General features: G+C 35.4%; 1 protein-coding gene across 1 annotated transcript in view; it reads left to right on the forward strand.

Annotated features, from left to right (window-relative positions):
• DPH6 (diphthamine biosynthesis 6) overlaps nucleotides 1-6,135 on the forward strand; it is a 174,638-nt gene extending 168,503 nt beyond the window's left edge. The window contains exons 8-9 of the mRNA XM_082618128.1: nucleotides 3,237-3,324; nucleotides 4,510-6,135. Coding sequence (XP_082474254.1) covers nucleotides 3,237-3,324; nucleotides 4,510-4,563 — 142 coding nt within the window. The 3' untranslated portion in view covers nucleotides 4,564-6,135. The remainder of the gene's footprint in view (nucleotides 1-3,236; nucleotides 3,325-4,509) is intronic.
• The last annotated feature ends 14,105 nt before the right edge of the window (nucleotides 6,136-20,240 follow it).

Raw genomic sequence — 20,240 nt, forward strand, 5'->3', positions numbered from 1 at the left:
TTAATGAAGGTGATAATTTTCTTCTCACTGTTAATGAACACAATTTTAATGTCAATCTTTGATACGACCCCATATTTCCATTTGAATTGTCAATATTAATATACTACTGCTACAGAGTTGCTGTGTATGGGATGGATGGATGGATAGAAGAAACAATGGGAAGGAAGGAGGGATGAAAAGAAGAACAATTCTATGATTAAAACACTATGCACTCATTTTCCCCACTTCTCGTTTCTACCTATTCAAGACAGAACTCAGCCCAGAGCATCATAATATGGCATTTAGCCATGAGGATGAATCAAGTACTTTCCTTATCTGCCTTCTCATATCTATTCTGTATCACTTGGGAATTTATTAGAATTTGTGAACCACTTTCCTTGTATTTAAATTTATATAATTATTTTTATTATGCTAGAGATAACCGTATATTGTTATTGGTATACATGTATACTTATGTTCATGTATCCATATATATACAGTATGCATGTATGAAAATGTATGTATTCATGTGAAGATAGGTAATTGAAAAATCAGTGTGGGTTTTTGATAGTGTCAGTAGTTACTGGGTAAATGTAAAGATACTTAACAAAGTTAAACTATACATTTGTTTATTCAACAAATGATTGAAAATAAGGCAGTGTATTCTGCACTGAGCCAGAGGTGGAGTGTGGGGAGACGGGCAGACAAAGACGAACAAAACCTGGTCCCTCTCTAAGAAGGAAGACAAGCACACAGACACATAATTATAATATAGTGGATGTGTTATGAAAGGTCTGTAAATGCATTACCAAAGCACATAAAGCAGAAAACTAGCACTGTCTGAAGATGTCAGGCAAGCCTTCACAGAAATGATGCTGGAAATGTCCTGTGAGGAAAAGTGTGAGCCCACGGGGAATATCTGCGTGCAGTTGTCTTTTCAGAGGGGAAGTAGGAACCAAGACCATGGCTGAGCCTCGAGAAAATTCAGTGTTTTGAAGTGAGAGGGTTAGGGCCTGATCTCTTAATTTGAGAGAGAGCCTGTAGTCAGGGAAGAGAGACTCAGACCTGACTCAGCTAGCTGCCCTTTTGAAGTCGTAACTAGAGATAAGCCTAACGCAGCAGTGAAAGGGAGCATGGGATCCAGCTCTTGGTTACTGAGAAACCTCAGTTGTGTAAGAGGAAGGGGCTGCACTGATTACTTGTATTAATAGGGAAAGTGGAGGATGGTAGCCAACTGGAAAGAATTTTTGCTGTTGTAGAGTTCTTAATTTTCTGGGTCTCTCTGAGGGTATTCCAGCAGATACTGCTCTCGGTTTCAGAGAAATCCATGAAGCAGACAGAAACCAGAGACCCTTGAAAGTTGAGTTTCAGGTGATAGTTTATGAAAGAAAAGCAGAGCAGTAGTGGCATTATTCGGTTTGAAGCTAAAAGCCATTGATTTGAATCTATTTTCTGTCTCCCAGTTGATCCTGGCTTTGTATAACTGAATGAAATGACGATAGTCAATTAGAGATTATGGATTTAATAGAATCCATCAAAACCATATTCCTCTTCATTTAGTGTTCAGAATGTTATATATTTTCTCTGGATAACAATCTTGATTCAGAATGCAGTAATTGTATCAATTAAGTGAGCTATTTGCTGTCAATCTTCTGTTTCTAGTGGGAATAACTGTCAAGAGAAAGGAGAGCCCGAAACCCTTTCCACTGACACATCACTGGTTCAGGTTAATCATGGTTTTGGTGTACCCATTGTCAAGGATATCAAGACCAAGCTGCCTACATCAGGCATTATTGAGGCTCAGGGTCAGTTTCCAAACCTGGGATTGGGAACATAGAGATTGAAATTTAATGTAAGAATGAGGTCAAACACAGGAACTAGAATTTAAATCTATTGAGGAACCAAGATAGGACCAGAACAGACAACTCTGGAGTAAGTAGACAAGACGACTAGACTAGAGTTAACAAGGCAGAGAGACAGGTGGTAGAAAGCAAGAGGGTCTTCTCTTTTCTTTCTCTTTCTCCTCTTGCTCATTATACATTGAGGCATCTTTCGGTTAGATAGTCTGTGAAGGCAGGTTATTACTTTCTTTCATGATGCCGGCTCTTTAATTATTTTATTTCTATTATAATATTTTTCTTTTAAAGTCATAGAAGCCTGTTTTAATGTAATTTTTTAAAGCACTAACAAGATATGTATTTGATACTAACAGTTCATGAATGGTAGTTGATTTTTTTTTTACCATCAAACTGTTTTTTCTCTATCTCTGATCTTTCAAGTGAAAAGTAAGCATATTTTGCTCATGAAAATTTAATATATCGGATCCTAGTCTTTTGAGATTTCTTCTATTGTCGCTAAATAACTTTGCATTACAAAAGTTAATTCAAAAATATTTTACATTAATGGAAAAGAATCAAAGTAAGAATTTATTTTGCTGAACAACAGTGGTTAAAGTGCTAACAATGTACTAATATAAACACTGGAACTAGTTCCTAAGGCGTTAAAGAGATATGAGAAATTTCTGCTTTTAGAATTTGAGTTAAAATACAAAAACACCATTGCTTTCTTAATAAACAACAATAAAAAATAATTGGTTATTAGAACTTCACACATAATCTTAGTTATTCATATGTGCTTTACAGGGTATCTTTGATAAAAGTTGAGTTAATTTACATGTATCCATATGGTGCCAGCAAGCAGTTCATACTATTTTACCTGAATGTGGTAATTGCTATGTCAGACAATCAATTTTAATAACAATGATATTGCAGTGTGAAGAGTTCATCTAGAGCTTAAAACCATCACCAGTACTGCCTTTGTGAAGGATAATTGAGATTTTGTGTGAAACACTGGATGAATTACCTCTTGAAAATGAAAAGAATAATGAAGATAAAGCACTACTGTTTAATGGTAGCCCATACCAACCAAATTTGTAAAAATGAAATTGAATAGAAGTTTCAAGTTGTAAAACTGTTTGGAGAGCTTTGAGTGAACCTGAAAGTTGAACTGTGTGTCCTCATAAAGATGAAAAGGTCTTTACTTATTTTTGAAAGTTTAATATTCTCAATCTTTTCCCCAATTAAATATTGGATTATTAAAAGTAGATGTTAATCACTATGTAGTAAATATGTAGACAATAGTATACTAGTGGAAATAAATGAGGATTTTTGGTCTTTTCTAGTCACTAGTAGGAGCAACTTGCCACAAAACAGATTTTGCATAGTAGATAAATGTATTATAATTTTTTTTTATTTCAGGGATTCATCAGAAGTAGTCACACATTCAGCTGATGCATTTGCACCTGTGGCTTACCTACGCTTTTTAGAGTTGCACTTGGAGGACAAGGCAAGTAAATCTAAGATTCACAGTGATTTAAAGAGAAAATTGAGATATGTGCATTGTCTCTATAGATGTAATTCTATAACAACAAATGAAAGGGTAAAAAAAAGTGATTTTTTTCAAATCCTCAATCAGTAACTAAGAATTCTGCAGATGTTTATAGTTTTAAGAGCTCTATATTATATAAAAGATACTACATTGCTGAAGAGTTTGCAGTTCATTTGAAAAGGGAATTATATATACATTAATCAAGGAGAAGACAAGACGGTGTTATAACCAAATATTAAATCATCTAGAAAATTAAGAATTAGGTTATTGAGCATCAGCCTTAGGGGAAAGGCTTGAGGATAAATTGGATCTTCATTATACAAAGTTTAAGAGGAGAAGAAAAGGACAAATTAAAGCTTTTCCAAAAATATACAGGGAAACAGACGTACAAATGAAAGATGGAAAATGAAGCAAAAAGTGTGATAGTTTTATTTTAAATACATTGTCAAAATACAGCAGAAGTCAATTTTAAAATGTTTTGTGGAATAGTTAAGGTCTAGATTAGACCCTGTGATTAAAAGCTCTGCTCCTTGAGGCATAAATGATTGGAAGAAGTCTGCGTCTTTCGTGTTCTGTCATCAAGTGTCTTGAGGCACACCCACAGTCATATATATGATAGAGAATCTGAAGAACCAAGAGAATCAATGATTGGCAAAGGAAGGAGAAAAATGGGAACCCCAGTAATCTCTCAATCAGCAAGAGTTTCCAAAAGTAGAGAATAATATTTGGTGCCATTTCTCTAGAAAAACTAGAAAAGACAAGGTTGAAAAGAGATGACTGAATTGGGCTGAAAGATGACTATTGGTGACCTTTTACCAAAAAACTGGTAAACCTCAAGAGAATGAAGCTAAACTATCCAGACATCTTTCAGACCCACTGAAAGGAGCCTCTTACTTCTAGGTCTCTGCTACTTTTGCTGCCATGGGCACACACAAAAAAATCGCAACCACCAAATTCTGGTTTAAATACATTAGCCATTATATGTTCACCTCTACCTAAATAGCTCAGTATTCACACTATTTTGGTATTGCTTTGGTCTTCTCTGTCCATTTGCCCCTTGCAGAAAAGAATGTTACTTCTTTAAGGTGCAGTACTCACCAACACTGAATAAATATGGTGCATTTCCTTTTTTTTTTTCCTTAGGTGTCCCCAGTACCTGACAACTGCAGAACATCTAATTATATACATAACTCTTGAAAAGCATTTTTGTTACTAAGCTGGTATTTTTATATTTTAAAAATCACATAACATTTTCTCAATTATTATGTCCCACTTTTTTCATTACATTTTTTTATTCTTAGAAATATTTATCTTTATCAGAAGTTGATAGAACCATTGATTAATTGGTTAACACATCCAATCCATGATCTCTGTGATTGGTACCTTCTTTTTTCCCCTTTTACTTCATCTGAAATCCTCATTTCTGTAACATTTCTTCACTTTTATCACCCTGGTTTATTTTCCTCTCTCTTGTTCCTGCTTTCATCTCTGCCTATAGTATCCTAATGCAAAGGCATTTGAAAATGAGGATGAAAAGGTAGTCACTGTATTTAGCTAATCAAGTTTATTCTACCGGGCATCACCATTTTTGTTTTGAATATATTCATTGTTTCAACATTATTGGACAATCAAGAAGAATACCATTAACTCTTACTGGTTGTTTTATAACTGATTTAAGAATGCAGTTTTTCGGTATTACCTATGCTGACTTCAGACTACTTTTAGAGTTTGCAGCAAAATTGAGCGGAAGGTACAGAGAGTTCCCACACATTCACAGCACCCCCAGCTGTCAACATCCCACACCACAGCAATACATTTGTTACAATCAAGGAATTTACACGGACACATCAGTATTACCCAAAGACCATAGTTACATGATGAGTCACTCTTGGTGTTGTACATTCTGTGGGTTTGGACAAATGCATAATGCCTTGTATCTACCATTATAGTATAATACAGAATAGCTCTGCCTATTCATCCTTCCTTTTCCTCTAACCCCTGGTAACCTCTGATGTGTTTACTCTTGCCATAGTTTTGCCTTTTCCACAGCATCATGTAGTTGGAATCACTTAGTATGTTGCCATTTCAGATTGGCTTCTTTCACTTACTAATACGCATTTGGATTCCATTGTGTCATTTCATGGCTTAACAGCTCATTTCTTTTTCTTTTTTTCTTAAGACAATTTTTTAGAGCAGTTTTCGGTTCACAGAAAAATTGGAGGGCAAGTACAGAAATTTCCCATTTACCCCCTGCACCCACATATGCATAGTCTTCCTCATTATCAACATCCCTCCCCAGAGGGGTACATTTGTTACAATTAATGAACCTACATTGCACATCGTAATCACTCAAAGTCATAGTTTACATTACAGTTCACTCTTGGCTTTGTACATTCTATAGATTACATGTATCCATCATTATGGTATCATACAGAATATTTTCACTGCCCTAAAAATCCTCCATGCTCCACCTTTCATCACTTACTACCTCCTACCCCTGGCAACCACTGATCTTTTTATTATCTCCATAGTTTTGCCTTTTCCAGAACGTCATATAGTTAGAATAATATGGTATGTGCCATTTTTAGATTGGCTTCTTTGACTTAGTAATATGCATTTAAGGTTCCTGCATGTCTTTTCATAAGTTTTTGAATGCTTAATAATATTCCATTGTCTGGACATACCATAATGTATTTATCCTTTCACCTACTGAAGGACATCTTGGTTGCTTGAAATTCTGGCAATTGTGAATAAAGCTTGTGTAAAACATCCATGTGCAAGTTTTTGTGTGGACATAAGTTTTCAACTCTATTGGGTAAATACCAACGAGCGTGATTGCTGGATTATATGGTAAGAGTATATTTAATTTTACAAGAAACCACCAAACTGTCTTCCAAAGTGGCTGTACCCACCAGCAGTGAATGAGAGTTCCTGTTGCTCCACATCCTTGCCAGCTTTTGGTGTTGTCAGTGTTTTGGACTTTCATCATTCTAATAGGTGTGTAATGGTATCTCATTGCTGTTTTATTTTATTTTTTTAATTATTTATTTATTTGGCACTCAGGATCTTTGTTGCCGCCTGCAGGATCTTTTAGTTGCGGTGTGCAGGATCTTGAGTTGTAGCATGTAAGCTCTTAGTTGCGGCATGTGGGATCTAGTTCCCTGACCAGGGATCAGACCCGGCCCCCTGCGTTGGGAGTGCGGAGTCTTAACCACTGGACCACCAGGGAAATCCCCTCATTGCTGTTTTAATTTGCATTTCCCTCATGACGTATGACATGGAACATCTTTTCATGTATTTATTTGCTATCTTCTATATCATATTTGGCGAGATGTCTGTTTAGATCTTTTGCCAATTTTTTATAAGAACTCTCTGTTTTTTATTATTGAGTTTTTAACAGTTTTCTATATATTTTGGAAATAATTCTTTATCAGCTATGTCTTTTGCAAATATTTTCTCCGAGTCTGTGGCTTGTCTACTCATTCTTTCACAGAGCAGAAGTTTTTAATTTTAATGAAGCCCAGCTTATTAATTATTATTTTCCTGGATCGTGCCTTTGGTGTTGTATCTAAAAGTCATCACCAAACCCAAGGTCATCTAGGTTTTCTCCTATTTTATCTTCTAGGTTTTTTTTTTTTTTTTAGATGTTGGGGGTAGGAGTTTATTAATTAATTCATTTATTTTTGCTGTGTTGGGTCTTCATTTCTGTGCGAGGGCTTTCTCTAGTTGTGGCAAGCAGGGGCCACTCTACATCGCGGTGCACAGGCCTCTCACTATCGTGGCCTCTCTTGTTGTGGAGCATAGGCTCCAGACGCGCAGGCTCAGTAGTTGTGGCTCATGGACCTCGTTGCTCCATGGCACGTGGGATCCTCCCAGACCAGGGCTCAAACCCGTGTCCCCTGCATTAGCAGGCAGATTCTCAACCACTGCACCACCAGGGAAGCCCCATCTTCTAGGATTTTTATGGCTTTGCATTTTACAATTGGGTCTGTTATCCATTTTGACTTAATTTTTGTGAAAGGGTATAAGGTTTGCGTCTGCATTCATTTTTTTAATGTGTGCATATCTAATGGTTCTAGCACCATTTGTTGAAAAGACTATATTTTCTCCATTATATTGCCTTGCTCCTTTGTCAAAGATCAGTTGACTGTATTTGTGTGGACCTATTTTTGAGCTCTCTGTTCTGTTCCATTGATTTGTTTGTGTATTCTCTTGCCAATACCGCAAAGTCTTAATTACTGTAGCTTTATAGTATGTCTTCAAGTCAGATAATGTCAGATTCTGACTTTGTTCTTCTCCTTCAATGCTGTGTTGACTATTCTAGGTCTTTTACCTTTCCATATAAATATTAGAGTCAGTTTTTTGATATCCACAAAATAACTTGCTAAGATTTTGCATGGGACCACATTGAATCTATAGATCAAGTTGGAAAGAACTGACATCTTAAAAATATTGAATCCTACTATCCAAGATCATGGAATATCTATTTATTTCATTCTTCTTTGATTTCTTTCATCAGAGTTTTATGTATACATGTATATGTATATGTGCTTAGACATCCTTTTTAATGTTCATTGTTCTAACTTAATCAGTTAAATGTTGCCTCCTTTAGGACTTTTTTTTTTTTAATATCAAGCTTTGAGATGGCATTCTTAGGGTGAATCGGGAAAGAAATAAGTAAGAGTTCCTTTCCCAGAAATTTTATTACATCTCAATGGATTGGGTAAAACATTGGCCAAGTCACCAGCTTTACTCCTGAGCCCACCCAGGTAATAGAGAAGGGGATTCTACAGAGGGAAAATAAAGTATAATTAACAAAAGAAAGATGAATAAATGCTAGAGGGCAAAAATGACAGATACTCTTCCACATGTTTTATCAAATTCACATTGTTATCTTAAACTCATATTAACAAATTAATTAACACTCTACCCCAAATAATAGTGAGACCTCAAATGTATACTTTGAATGCCACTCTGAAAATCCGTCCGTACCTGTTCCCTAAATTCCTTTAGTTTCTACTCACTTTATAACACATTTGCAATCTAGCTTGACCTCAATTACTTTGATGTTGGTCTTTTCTGTCTTCATAATTGTTAATCATTTTCCCTGATAATATTGACTACTATCTCCTCAAAATTTTTTCCTATAATGTGTATATGTCATTGTACTATTCTGACTTTCCTTCCACTCTCTCAAGATTTCTTCTGTCTTCTTCAATAGCTTCTTTGCTTCTTACCATATATATATATATATATATATGCCTCAAGTTCTTTTTATGGCTCCATTTTATTCTTTGTCAGTATTTTCCCTGACAAAGACTGTGTCTTTTCCCACAAGTTTACTTTTAACCTCTATGCAGATAATTCTCAAGCACTCTCTTTCTGGACTTCCTACTACTATCTTTTTTCCCCCTTAACTCTACATCCTTATTTCTGACTGCCTGCTGGACATGACTGCCAATAAGTATCAAGCTCATTATGTACAAATTTTGAAATCATTTTCCCCTCCAAGTGCACCTTTTCCTTGTTTTTTGTTATTTAACACAACTATTTTCCCCCTAGTAACTCAGGCACAGAAAAAACAAATCATCTCTTCTTTACCATGAACATTCAATTGGTTGTCTAATTCTTTATAAGTTAGTTTTAATGTCTTGTACACCAGCGGCCCCCAACCTTTTTGGCACCAAGGGCCATTTTCGTGGAAGACAATTTTTCCACAGATGGGGGTGTGGGTGATTGTTCAGGCAGTAATGTGAGCGATGGGAAGCAGTGGGGAGAGGCAGATGAAGCTTCACTCACTCGCACACCACTCACCTCCTACTGTGTGGCCCAGTTCCTAACAGGCCACGGACCGGTGCTGGTCCATGGCCCAGGGGTTGGGGACCTCTGTTGTACACTATTCCATCTCCGTGCCCATCTCTCTAGTTAAAGTTGTATCTTGCCCAAACTCTTGGACAAGATAGAACTTCTTTAAGTGGACTCCTTGCTTTTATTCTCCCCATATTCTACTTCATTGCCATATTAGATTCTTCTTTCTAGTTTTTGTTTCTCTGTACAAAAATCCATAATGGCACTACATTGTTTTCTCAATAAATAAGATGATTAGCTATGACATGTTGCCATAACATCCTTTTTCAGTTTTCCAGGACTCCCCCACATGTACCTTTGCTCTTGTAATACAGAACCACTGGAAAAGTCCCTTACCATGCCTTCTGCTTCTCTCCTCCCTTGCCTTTGCTTATTCTATCTGTCTTTTTTAACTGTTTACATCCTGTCCATGATGTATGACTGAATTCAAATACTCTTATACACTTAGCCACACCAGATGAACTGCCCTAATACTTTGTTTGTTCCTCTCTTGTGACCATTAATTTAAGCAGCTTATGTTATAGTTGATTAAGGACTTATTATTTCTACTAGATTATAAATTTCTTAAAGACTCTTCTTTTTTCATCTTCACACCCCCTACAACAGCAACTAGTTCTGCAATAAGAATTTTTTAATTTAACTGATTGTTATTTTCATACTTCATTTTTTCTTCTTACAGAATTTTATAAACGTGCTTCCATTTCATGTTTCATACCATTTAATGAAAGTCACTTTCTTATTTATTTTTCTTTTATCCTGTTAGAGAAAAATGCTCCAAGCAAACTGGAACATAAAATACAACCTTTAGAGAGGTTGTTAGTGTAAAATTTATCACTAAGATTTGCACTTTATATATAATGACCCTTAAAATTTTCTAGTGAATAATTAACCTATTTAAATGTTACCTTTCAGTTAAAATATTTATTTATGTGAGTGTAAAAATTATATCAACTAAACATGGGATCCCAAACAAAATAACTGAATAATGGAAAGCTCCAGGTTAAAAATGGGGAAATACATTAAAATTTCTTTTGGGGGCTCTGACTTTATTGCTTACGGCAAACTTGATGCTAAAATGAACCATACATCACTACTCTGACAGGCTTGAGAAAATGAAAAATACAAAGCTTTACATAAATCAGCCAACAGATCATATTAAAATGCATAACCTTTAACAGAAGAATAAAGAATTTTAACAATTCAGAAGCTCTTCCTTCCTTATGTAGTTGTTTTAGATTTTTCAAACAGCTTTATGAGAAATAATATTTCAAATTAATTATTGGCAAAGCCATTGCATTTATTAAGAGACAAGGTTCACGGAAATTTAGCCCCAATTTTACTAATGTACCCTACTATCACTTAGTACTTAATTCTGTTTTTTGTTGAAATAACCCATGGGACAATTATATATTTTATATAATTATAAAAGCTCATATTCCTACTAGTTGTAACTTTTAAAGACATCATAATTTCATGGACCATTCTTGGTCTTTCTTTTTATTTTGCTTTTTTTCAGAAACCTCATCAAATATTTTGAAAAAATTTACAACATTAAATCATCTCTGTGCTTTTATTTTTCTCTTCAATCCAACAAATATCTGTGAGCACCTACTCTATTTAAAAAACTGTTAGGCCTACATGGAATTGACTATAATTATGGACAGAATACAGCATAATTCTAATTCTGATTTTAAATTGAAGTTATTATGAGTAATCATTATTCCCAGCATTATGATTACAATAACAGTTCACTAGCTTGGCTAATCTGAAGTTATGGCCATAATATATTGTTGATTCAAGGTGAAAAGTAATGTGTAGGATATGATCTTGTTTTTCTAAAATATAGTGGTGGAGACAAGGAGCTTATATATTTAATTACATTTGATTAAAGATAGTAAGAAGTAAGCACATAATAACCAGACTGATAATATTGGCTTCTTTGGGGAAAGGGAGCATGAAGGGGAAAAACAGAGAAGCTTAATTCTTTATATAACTGTAATTGTGACTTCTTACAATGAGCATATATTTTTAAATTTAAAAATATTTGATTAAGAAAATGAGGCAAATGAGTTCATCATGCTAAATGAGTATTTAAGTGTTATTCTACAGCATTTTAATAGTCTCGGTAGAAAGAGATGCACTAGAGCCCTTTAAAACTTTCCATATAACTTAAGTGAAAACAGTACCCATGATGTGGGTTGAAACCTAGTTGATCCTATAGTAAAGTCTAAGCAGTGAATCTTGGGGCAATAAATAAATAAATAAAGACTAAAAGTGTTTGGATGGTTGGCCTCTTGATTATGTTGTGCATGGGAATTTACTCTCACAGCTCATAGACACATGTATAAATTTGAAGATCCCTGCCATGGAGATATGCTGCCACAGTCTCTATACCACCTCAAAAATATTTCCTTACAGAGGGACGAAAAAAGGAGAAAGATGAAGGATGACTTTTATTTGTCAACATTTGGTTCAGCACAACTTTCTTACCACACCACACCCTTTCCCCATCTTTTGCCCTCTAGCTAAAGAGCAGAAAACTGATCTGGTAGGAGGGAGCAAGGCACTCAGCAGGTTTTAAAACCTTATTCTATAAACCGTATTGATATAACTTGGGATTCAGGTAGATTTTGGCCTTAGGTACCGCTGTGCCAATGCTGCCGTAAATGATCATTGGAGCAGATGAATAAATCAAGCATCAGATTCACCCAAGTTTAGAGAGCTACTTAATGCATTTCTGTCCCTAATGCATAGATTTCAGTAGTACCAACAATTTATCAGTGTGTCAGGAAGTCATGAATCAAACTGGGCAGTAGAAGAGATTTTGAACCCAAATCTTGATAGATTTAATCAGTTTGGGGCAGGGTCATAAAAATAACCAATCAGTTGATTTCCTTCTCTTCCTTCAAATTCTAATTGACTTAATTTTTTTTCTTTAATATTTACTTAGTTGTTGTGTTCTCTTGTGTAGCATTTTGTTCTTGGTGTTGTTTTAACAAATAAAGTTTCTGACTTGTGTTTTCATAAAGTTTCACTTTGATGATTTCTCATAAAAGAGATGTGGCATACCACTTATTCATTTAATATATTTATTTGGTGCTTACATTTATATGCCTGACACTGTTCAATCAGTGGGGATACAATAGCGAATTGGGCAACCAAAAATCATTTCCTTCGTGGAGCTTTTATCCTATGGAATGAGACAGGTAAACAAATCAAATATATAAAATAGAGGGGATGGGGGAAGTTGCCTCATTGCCCATAGAAAAGAAGATTGGAGTTTATGGAATAAACATGATCTGAGAATCTTAGGCTGTTCTGGTGACAGGTTTAAACCCAGATTTAGGGTAGCAAGACTGGTTCTTTTGGTCATACACCAGAGAGTGGTGGTGAGTGTGAGTGGTTGGATTTGGTTACGGAAAGGCTAAGAGTCTTGCCAGAAGCCTGTAGATACATCCAAAGAGTGATTCAGTGAATTAGAAGTCGAAAGAAAGTATTCAGAATGAAGCATGGAGAGAAACAAAGATAAATACGCATTAGAGGTTGAGAAATAAAAACAGTGGAAAGGTCTAAAATGTAATTAAAGTGTCAGAGAGGAGAGGTATAATGGGTAAAGTGCACAAATTGAGAAGATAATGGTTCAGAACTTTCCAAAATTAATTAAACACACTAAGGTACAGATTCAAGAAGTCTTATGAACCACAGATGGAATAAAGAGAGATCCATATTTAGGTGTGTGATAATAAAACTGCTGGAAACAAAAATCAAAGAAAAAATCTGAAAATAATCAAAATGCATTTTTTAAAAAGGCCACATTCAAAAAAGCAACTATTAGAATGAAATGTAACTTTTAAACAGAAAAAAAGGGAATCTACAACAATGGAGTCATATTCTTGGTAGTGCTAAATGAAAATAACCATCATCCTAGAATCTGTAGCCAGCAAAAAATATCCTTCAAAAATTAAAGTGAAGGTACTTTCAGGATGATGATTATGCATTTGTCAAAACTCTTTGGTAGAGCACTTATGGTTTGTCCATTTCACTGTATTTATTTATTTATTTATTTTTTGCTGTATGCAGGCCCCTCACTGTTGTGCCCTCTCCCGTTGTGGAGCACAGGCTCCGGACGTGCAGGCTCAGCGGCCATGGCTCATGGGCCCAGCCGCTCCGTGGCATGTGGGATCTTCCCGGACCGGGGCATGAACCCATGTCCCCTGCATCAGCAGGTGGATTCTCAACCACTGCGCCACTAGGGAAGCCCCCTTCACTGTAATTTTTATCCTTAAGAAATAAATATTTTAACTCTAGTTAATAACATTTACGTTAAAACCTTAACATACTTTATTATGCTTTGATGTGTCTGCTAGTAATAATTTTTCTAAGTTTTTGTTTGAAAATTTCTTAACTTCATTTTTATTTTACTCCAACATTTTTTAAGGAAAATTTTAAACATACAGAAAAGTCTAAAGGAAGAAGAAATAAAGACCTTCCCAGTTAAAGAAAAATTGAGAGAGTTCTAGACTTGCCTTTCTTATGAGTATTGCTAAAGGGAGTTCTTCAAGTTGAAAAAAAAAAGACACTAGACAGCAACACTAAAGCATTTGAAAATGTAAAGCTCTCGAATAAAAGGTAAATATATAGATGTATACAGAGTTTTATAATATTGTAATGGTGGTGTGTAAATTATTTCTAATTCTGGCATAGAATATTATAAGTAAAATCATGAAAAGTAACTATAACTATAAAACTATGTTAGAGGATACAGAATATACAAAGATATAAGTTGTGACCTCAATAACATATGGTAAGAGAGAGGAAGTATAAAGGAGTAGAGTTTTATATGTGATTAATGTTAAGTTGTTATCAGTTTAAAATAGATTGTTATAGATATTTGATGCAGTCCCCATAGTAACCACAAAGAAAATAACTATAGAGAATGTACAGAAGAAATGGAGAAAGGAATCAAAGTGTGTCACTACAAAAAAAAAAAAAGGGGCTTCCCTGGTGGCGCAGTGGTTGAGAATCTGCCTGCCAATGCAGGGGACACGGGTTCAAGCCCTGGTCTGGGAAGATCCCACATGCCGCGGAGCAACTAGGCCCGTGAGCCACAATTACTGAGCCTGCGCGTCTGGAGCCTGTGCTCTGCAACGAGAGAGGCCGTGATAGTGAGAGGCCCCGTGCACTGCAATGAAGAGTGGCCCCCACTTGCCACAACTAGAGAAAGCCCTCGCACAGACACGAAGACCCAACACAGCCATAAATAAATAAATAAATAAATAAATAAAATTAAAAAAAAAAAAAAAAAACATTTAGAGTGTACCTTTAAAAAAAAAAACACAAAGGACAACTGCAGAAGAGGAAAGAGTGACAAAATAACTAGAAGACTAGAAGACATAAACAATTAACAAGATGACAATAGTGAATCCTCTCTACAAACAATTAACAAGAAAATAACTATAGAGAATGCATAAAAGAAATGGAGAAAGGAATCAAAGTGTGTCACTACAAAAAATAAAACACAAAGGACAACTGCAAAAGAGGAAAGGATGACAAAATAACTAGAAGACTAGAAGACATAAACAATTAACAAGATGACAATAGTGAATCCTCTCTACCACTAATTGTCTTAAATATAAATAGATTAAACTCCAAATGAAATGACATTGGGGAGGGTGGAGATCAAGATGGTGGAGTAGGAGGATGTGGAGCTCACCATCTATAAAACACCAAAAATTACATCTACATGTGGAACAATTCTCATGGAAAACCGAATGACATAGAGTGGTTGAATGTATTGAAAAAAACACAACAACAATATGCCCTTTATAAGAGATACACTTTAAATAAAGGTTATCCATAGGCTGAATGTGAAAGGATGAAAAAAGGTATTCAATGAAAATGATAACTAAAAGAGAGCAGGAGTGGCCATACTTATATCCAATAAATAGCTTTTTAAGTCAAAAACTGTCAAAAGAGACAAAGAAGAACATTTTATAATGATAAAACAGCAGCTCACCAGGACGTTATAACAACTATAAATATATATACACCTAACAGCAGAGCACCCAAATATATGAAGCAAACAGTGACAGAACTGAAATGAGAAATAGACAGTAACACAATGATGGTAGAGATTTCAGTCTCTCACTTTCAATAATGTAGAAATCAACCAGATTAAAGGTCTTGACCTATACTGTAGGAAACAGAGGACTTGACCTGTACTGTAGACTAATTGGACCTAATAGACATTAAAATAACACTTCACCCAACAACAATAAAATATACATTCTTCTCAAACGTACAAGGAACATTCTCCAGGATAGATCACTTGTTAGGCCACAAAACACTTCTTAACAAATTTAAGAAGATTGAAATCATACCAAATATCTTTTCCAACCGGAATGGTATGAAACTTGAGATCAATAACAAAACTGGAAAATTCACAAATATGTTGAAATTAAACAATACACTCTTGAACAACCCATGGGTCAAAACATACACACACACACTCAAGAGAAATTAGAAAATATCTTGCGACAAATGAGAGTGAAAACAGAACGTACCAAAAATTATGAAATGCAACAAAAGCAGTACCAAGAGGGAAATGTATAGTGGTAAACACATACATTAAAAACAAAGACAGAGTGATGTTAGCATCATGGTCGGGTGAGACACCCCCTTTGTTGCTCCCCTTTAATCTGCAACCAGTAAAACATCCACAAGTCAGCAAAGGTGGTTCTGCCTGACACACCAGAACACTGCAGAATTTTCACACATCTGTACATTTAAAGGTGGGTGGACTCCAGCACATGGGGGAGGCAAAACCAAGGGAACAGCAGAGGCAATGCCTCTTATCCTGGATCCTCAGCCCCTACAGCTGAAACTGCAGCCCTAGCGAAACCAGTAGCAACAGAGGAGTAGCACACACAACTCTGTCCTCCTGGCCACAGCAGTACTTGTGGCCACAGGTAATTGGGCAAAAGGAGTTCAGGGCCTGTGACCCCATCTCTCCAGCTGATACAGCCACGACTTAGGCCTTCCTGCTCCCCACCTTCAACAGTGGCAGCCACAAACTCAGCAACTCCAGACACAGCAGAGGCACTGACAAACCCAGGAACCCCCATCTAACCCCCTCCCTCTGCCGCAGTGGAGTCTGTGACTCAGGAGATCCCCAACACAGGAGTAGCACCTGCCACCCCAGTGCCACAGATGCTGGCGCCAACAACAAGCAATAACAAAGGACACTAAGCTACACTGCTGAATGACGGAGGCAGTGAAGGATGGAGAGTGACATCTCTATAGCGCAACCAGAGGCAGCCCAAGTAAGGAAGACCAAAACTTGTGCTATAGCACTGCCTACTGAGGAAAGAAAGACCTCTAATATCCAACCTGTTGAATCCATTATTGAAAAAAAAAAGCTTTATTTAAAGAAGAAAAGTATTCACTACTTCAAATGAGGAACAAACCATCAAGCAGCATAAAGCATCACAGTAACACTGTATCACACACACACAAAAAATGACACTTCTCCAGGAACCAAAAGTAAAGTCATGGAATATTACAAGCTAACTGATAGAGAATGCAAAATAGCTGTCATGAAGAAACTCAACAAGCTATAAGAAAACTCAGAAAGGCAGTTCCATGAGTTTAGGAATAAAATTAATGAACAGAAGAAATAGTTTACTGAAGAGACTGAAAGTCTAAAAAAGAACTAAAATGAAAGTCTGGAGCTGGAAAACTCAATAAACAAGATGAAGAATACATTAGAAAGCATTAGAAGTAGAGCAGGCCATGCAAGTGAGAATTAGTGAGCTCAGTGGCAGAACTACAGAAATGATACAAGTAGAAGAGGAAAGACAATTAAGATCTTTAAAAAAGTGAGGAAATTCTACAAAAGCTATCTGACTCTTCTAGGAAGGGCACCATAAGGTCATAGGCATCCCAGAAGGAGAAGAGAGTTTTTGTTGTTGCTCTTTTTTAATAACTGAGAAATTCCCAAACCTGGAAAAGGAACTGGATATAAAAGTCCATGAAACTAAGAAAATACCTAATTACCTCAACACAAAAAGACATTCTCTAAGATACAGTATATTAAAATTGTCAGAAGTCAATGAGAAAGAATTTTAAAGGCAGCCAGGGGAAAAAAGATGGTAACTTACAAAGGAACCCCTGTAAGGTTAGCACATATGGCAGCAGAAACTCTACAGGCCAGGAGGGAGTGGAATGACATTCTCAAAATACTGAAAAATAAAAATTGGTCCACCAGGAATACTCTATCTTGCAGTTATAATTCAGATATGAAGAAGAAATACTTTCTCAGACAAATAAAAGCTGAGGAAGTTCATCAACACTAGATTTGCCTTACAGAAAATGTTGGAAGAAGCTCTTCTACCACAAACAAAAAGGCAAAAGTACACAAAACTTTGAGTAAAGTGGTAGAGTCAGAAAATTGCGACTCTGTATCAGAATAGATTTTTAAACACTTTAATATAGCATAAAGGTTGAAGGGGGAAACAAGCAGTGAAAATAACTATAGCCACTTAAATTTGGTAACAAATTCACAACATAAAAAGGGGTAATTTGAGACAAAAACATAAGAACACTAAGATATGTAAAGCAATTATTAACAGACCTAAAGGGAGAACTTGACATCACAATAATAGTATGGGATATTAACACCCCACATACATCAATGGATAGATCATCCAGAAAGAAAGTCAACAAGGAAACAATGGCCTTAAATGAAACATTAGGCTGGATAGATTTGATAGATTTGTACAGAACATTGGATCCAAATGCAGCAAAATACACATTCCTAAGTGCACATGGAACGTTCTCAAGAATAGACCATATGTTCGACATAAAACAAGTCTCAATACATTAAAGAAGACTGAAGTCATATCAAGCATCTTTTTTGGTCACAATGATATGAAACTGAAATCAACCACAAGAAGAGAGCTGGAAAAATCACAACTATGTGAAGACTAAACAATATACTACTGAACAACTATTGGGTCAATGAAGAAATCAAAGAAATTTTTGTAAAACCTGAAGACAAATGAAAATAAAAATACAACATGCTGCTTATATGGTATGCAGCAATAACAGTTGTAAGAGGGAAGTTTCTAGCAATACAAGTCTACCTCAAGAAACAAAAATCTCAAAACAATCTAATCTTACACCTAAGGGAAATAGAAAAAGAAGAACAAATGAAGCCCAAATTCAGTAGAAGGAAGGAAATAATAAAGATTAGAGTGGAAATAAATGAAATAGAGACTAAAAAGACAAGAGAAAAGAACAATGAAACTGAGCTGGTTCTTTGAAAAAAAAATAATTGACAACCTTTAGCTAGACTCACTAAGAAAAAAAGACAGGAGTCTCTGATAAATAAAATCAGAAAGGGAGGAAATAGCAATGGATACTCAGAAATACAAAGTAATATAAGAGAATATTATGAACAGCTATATGCCAACAAATTGGACAACATAAAAGAAATGGACAAATTCTTGGAATCATATAACCTTCCAAGACTAAATCATGAAGAAATAGAAAATCTGAATAGTCTGATCACTAGTAAAGAGATTGAAATAGTAATCAAAAACCTCTCAGAAAACAAAAGTACAAGACCAGATAGCTTTACAGGTAAATTCTACCAAACATTCAAAATGTAATACCTATCCTTCTCAAACTCTTCCATAAAGTTGAATAGGAGGGAATGCTTTCTAACACATCTTAAGAGACCAACATTACTTTGATACCAAAACTAGGCAAGCACAACACAAAAAAAGAAAATTACAAGCCAATATCTCTGATGAACATAGATGCAAAAATCCTCAACTAGCAAACTGAATACACCAGTACATTAAAAGGGTCATACACCATGATCAAGTGTGATTTATGTGAGGAATGCAAGGATTTTTCAATATCCACAAGTAAATCAATGTGTTATACTACATTAACAGATTGAAGAATAAAAGCCATATGATCACCTCAATAGATGCAGAAAAAGTATTTGACAAGATTCAACATTGATTTATATAAAAACTCTCAAGAAAATGGGTATAGAAGGACCCTACCTCGACATAATAAAGGCCATCTATGACAAACCCACAGCTAACATCATACTTAATGATGCAAAACTGCAAGCTATCCCTCTAAGATCAAGAATAAAACAAGGATGCCCACTCTCACCACTCTTATTCAACATAGTATTGAAAGTCTTAGCTAGAGCAATTAGATGGGAAAAAGAAATGAAAGTCGTCTAAATTGAAAAGGAAGAAACAAAACTGTCACTATTTGTGGATAGCATGATCTTTATATATAGAAAATTCTATACCAAACAACTATTAGAAATAGTAACAGATACAGTAAAGCTGCAGGATACAAATTAACATGCAAAGTCCATTGTTTCTATATGCTAACAGTGAGCTAGCAGAAAGAGAAATTATGAAAATCTCATTTATAATTGCAACAAAAAGAATAAAGGGCCTAGGAATAAATTTAATCAGGGAGGTGAAAGACCTGCACACTGCAAACTGTAAGATGTTGAAAGAAACTGAAGAAGATATAAAGAAATGGAACAATATTCCATGTTCATGGTGTGGAAAAATTAACTTCTTAAAATGTCTATATTACTTAGAATGGTATACAGATTCAGTGCAATTCCTATCAAAATCCCAAGGACATTTTTCACAAAAACAGAACAAAAAATTCTAAAATTTGAATGGAACCACAAAAGACCCTGAATACTGAAAGCAATACTGAGAAAAAAGAACAAAGCTGAAGGTATCACACTCCCTGTTTTCAAACTATATTACAAAGTTGTAGTAATCAAAACAGCATGGGATTAGCAGAAAAAAACAGATATATAGATCAGTGGAACAGAATTGAGAACCCAGAAATAAAATCCACATGTATATGGACAATTAATTTATGACAAAGAAGCAAAGAACAATGTAGAAAAGATAGTCTTTTTAATAAATGGTGTTGGGAAAATTGGACAGCCA

This window comes from Mesoplodon mirus (assembly GCF_964341445.2).
Source record: "Mesoplodon mirus genome assembly, chromosome: 4".
Taxonomy (NCBI): Eukaryota; Metazoa; Chordata; class Mammalia; order Artiodactyla; family Ziphiidae; genus Mesoplodon; species Mesoplodon mirus.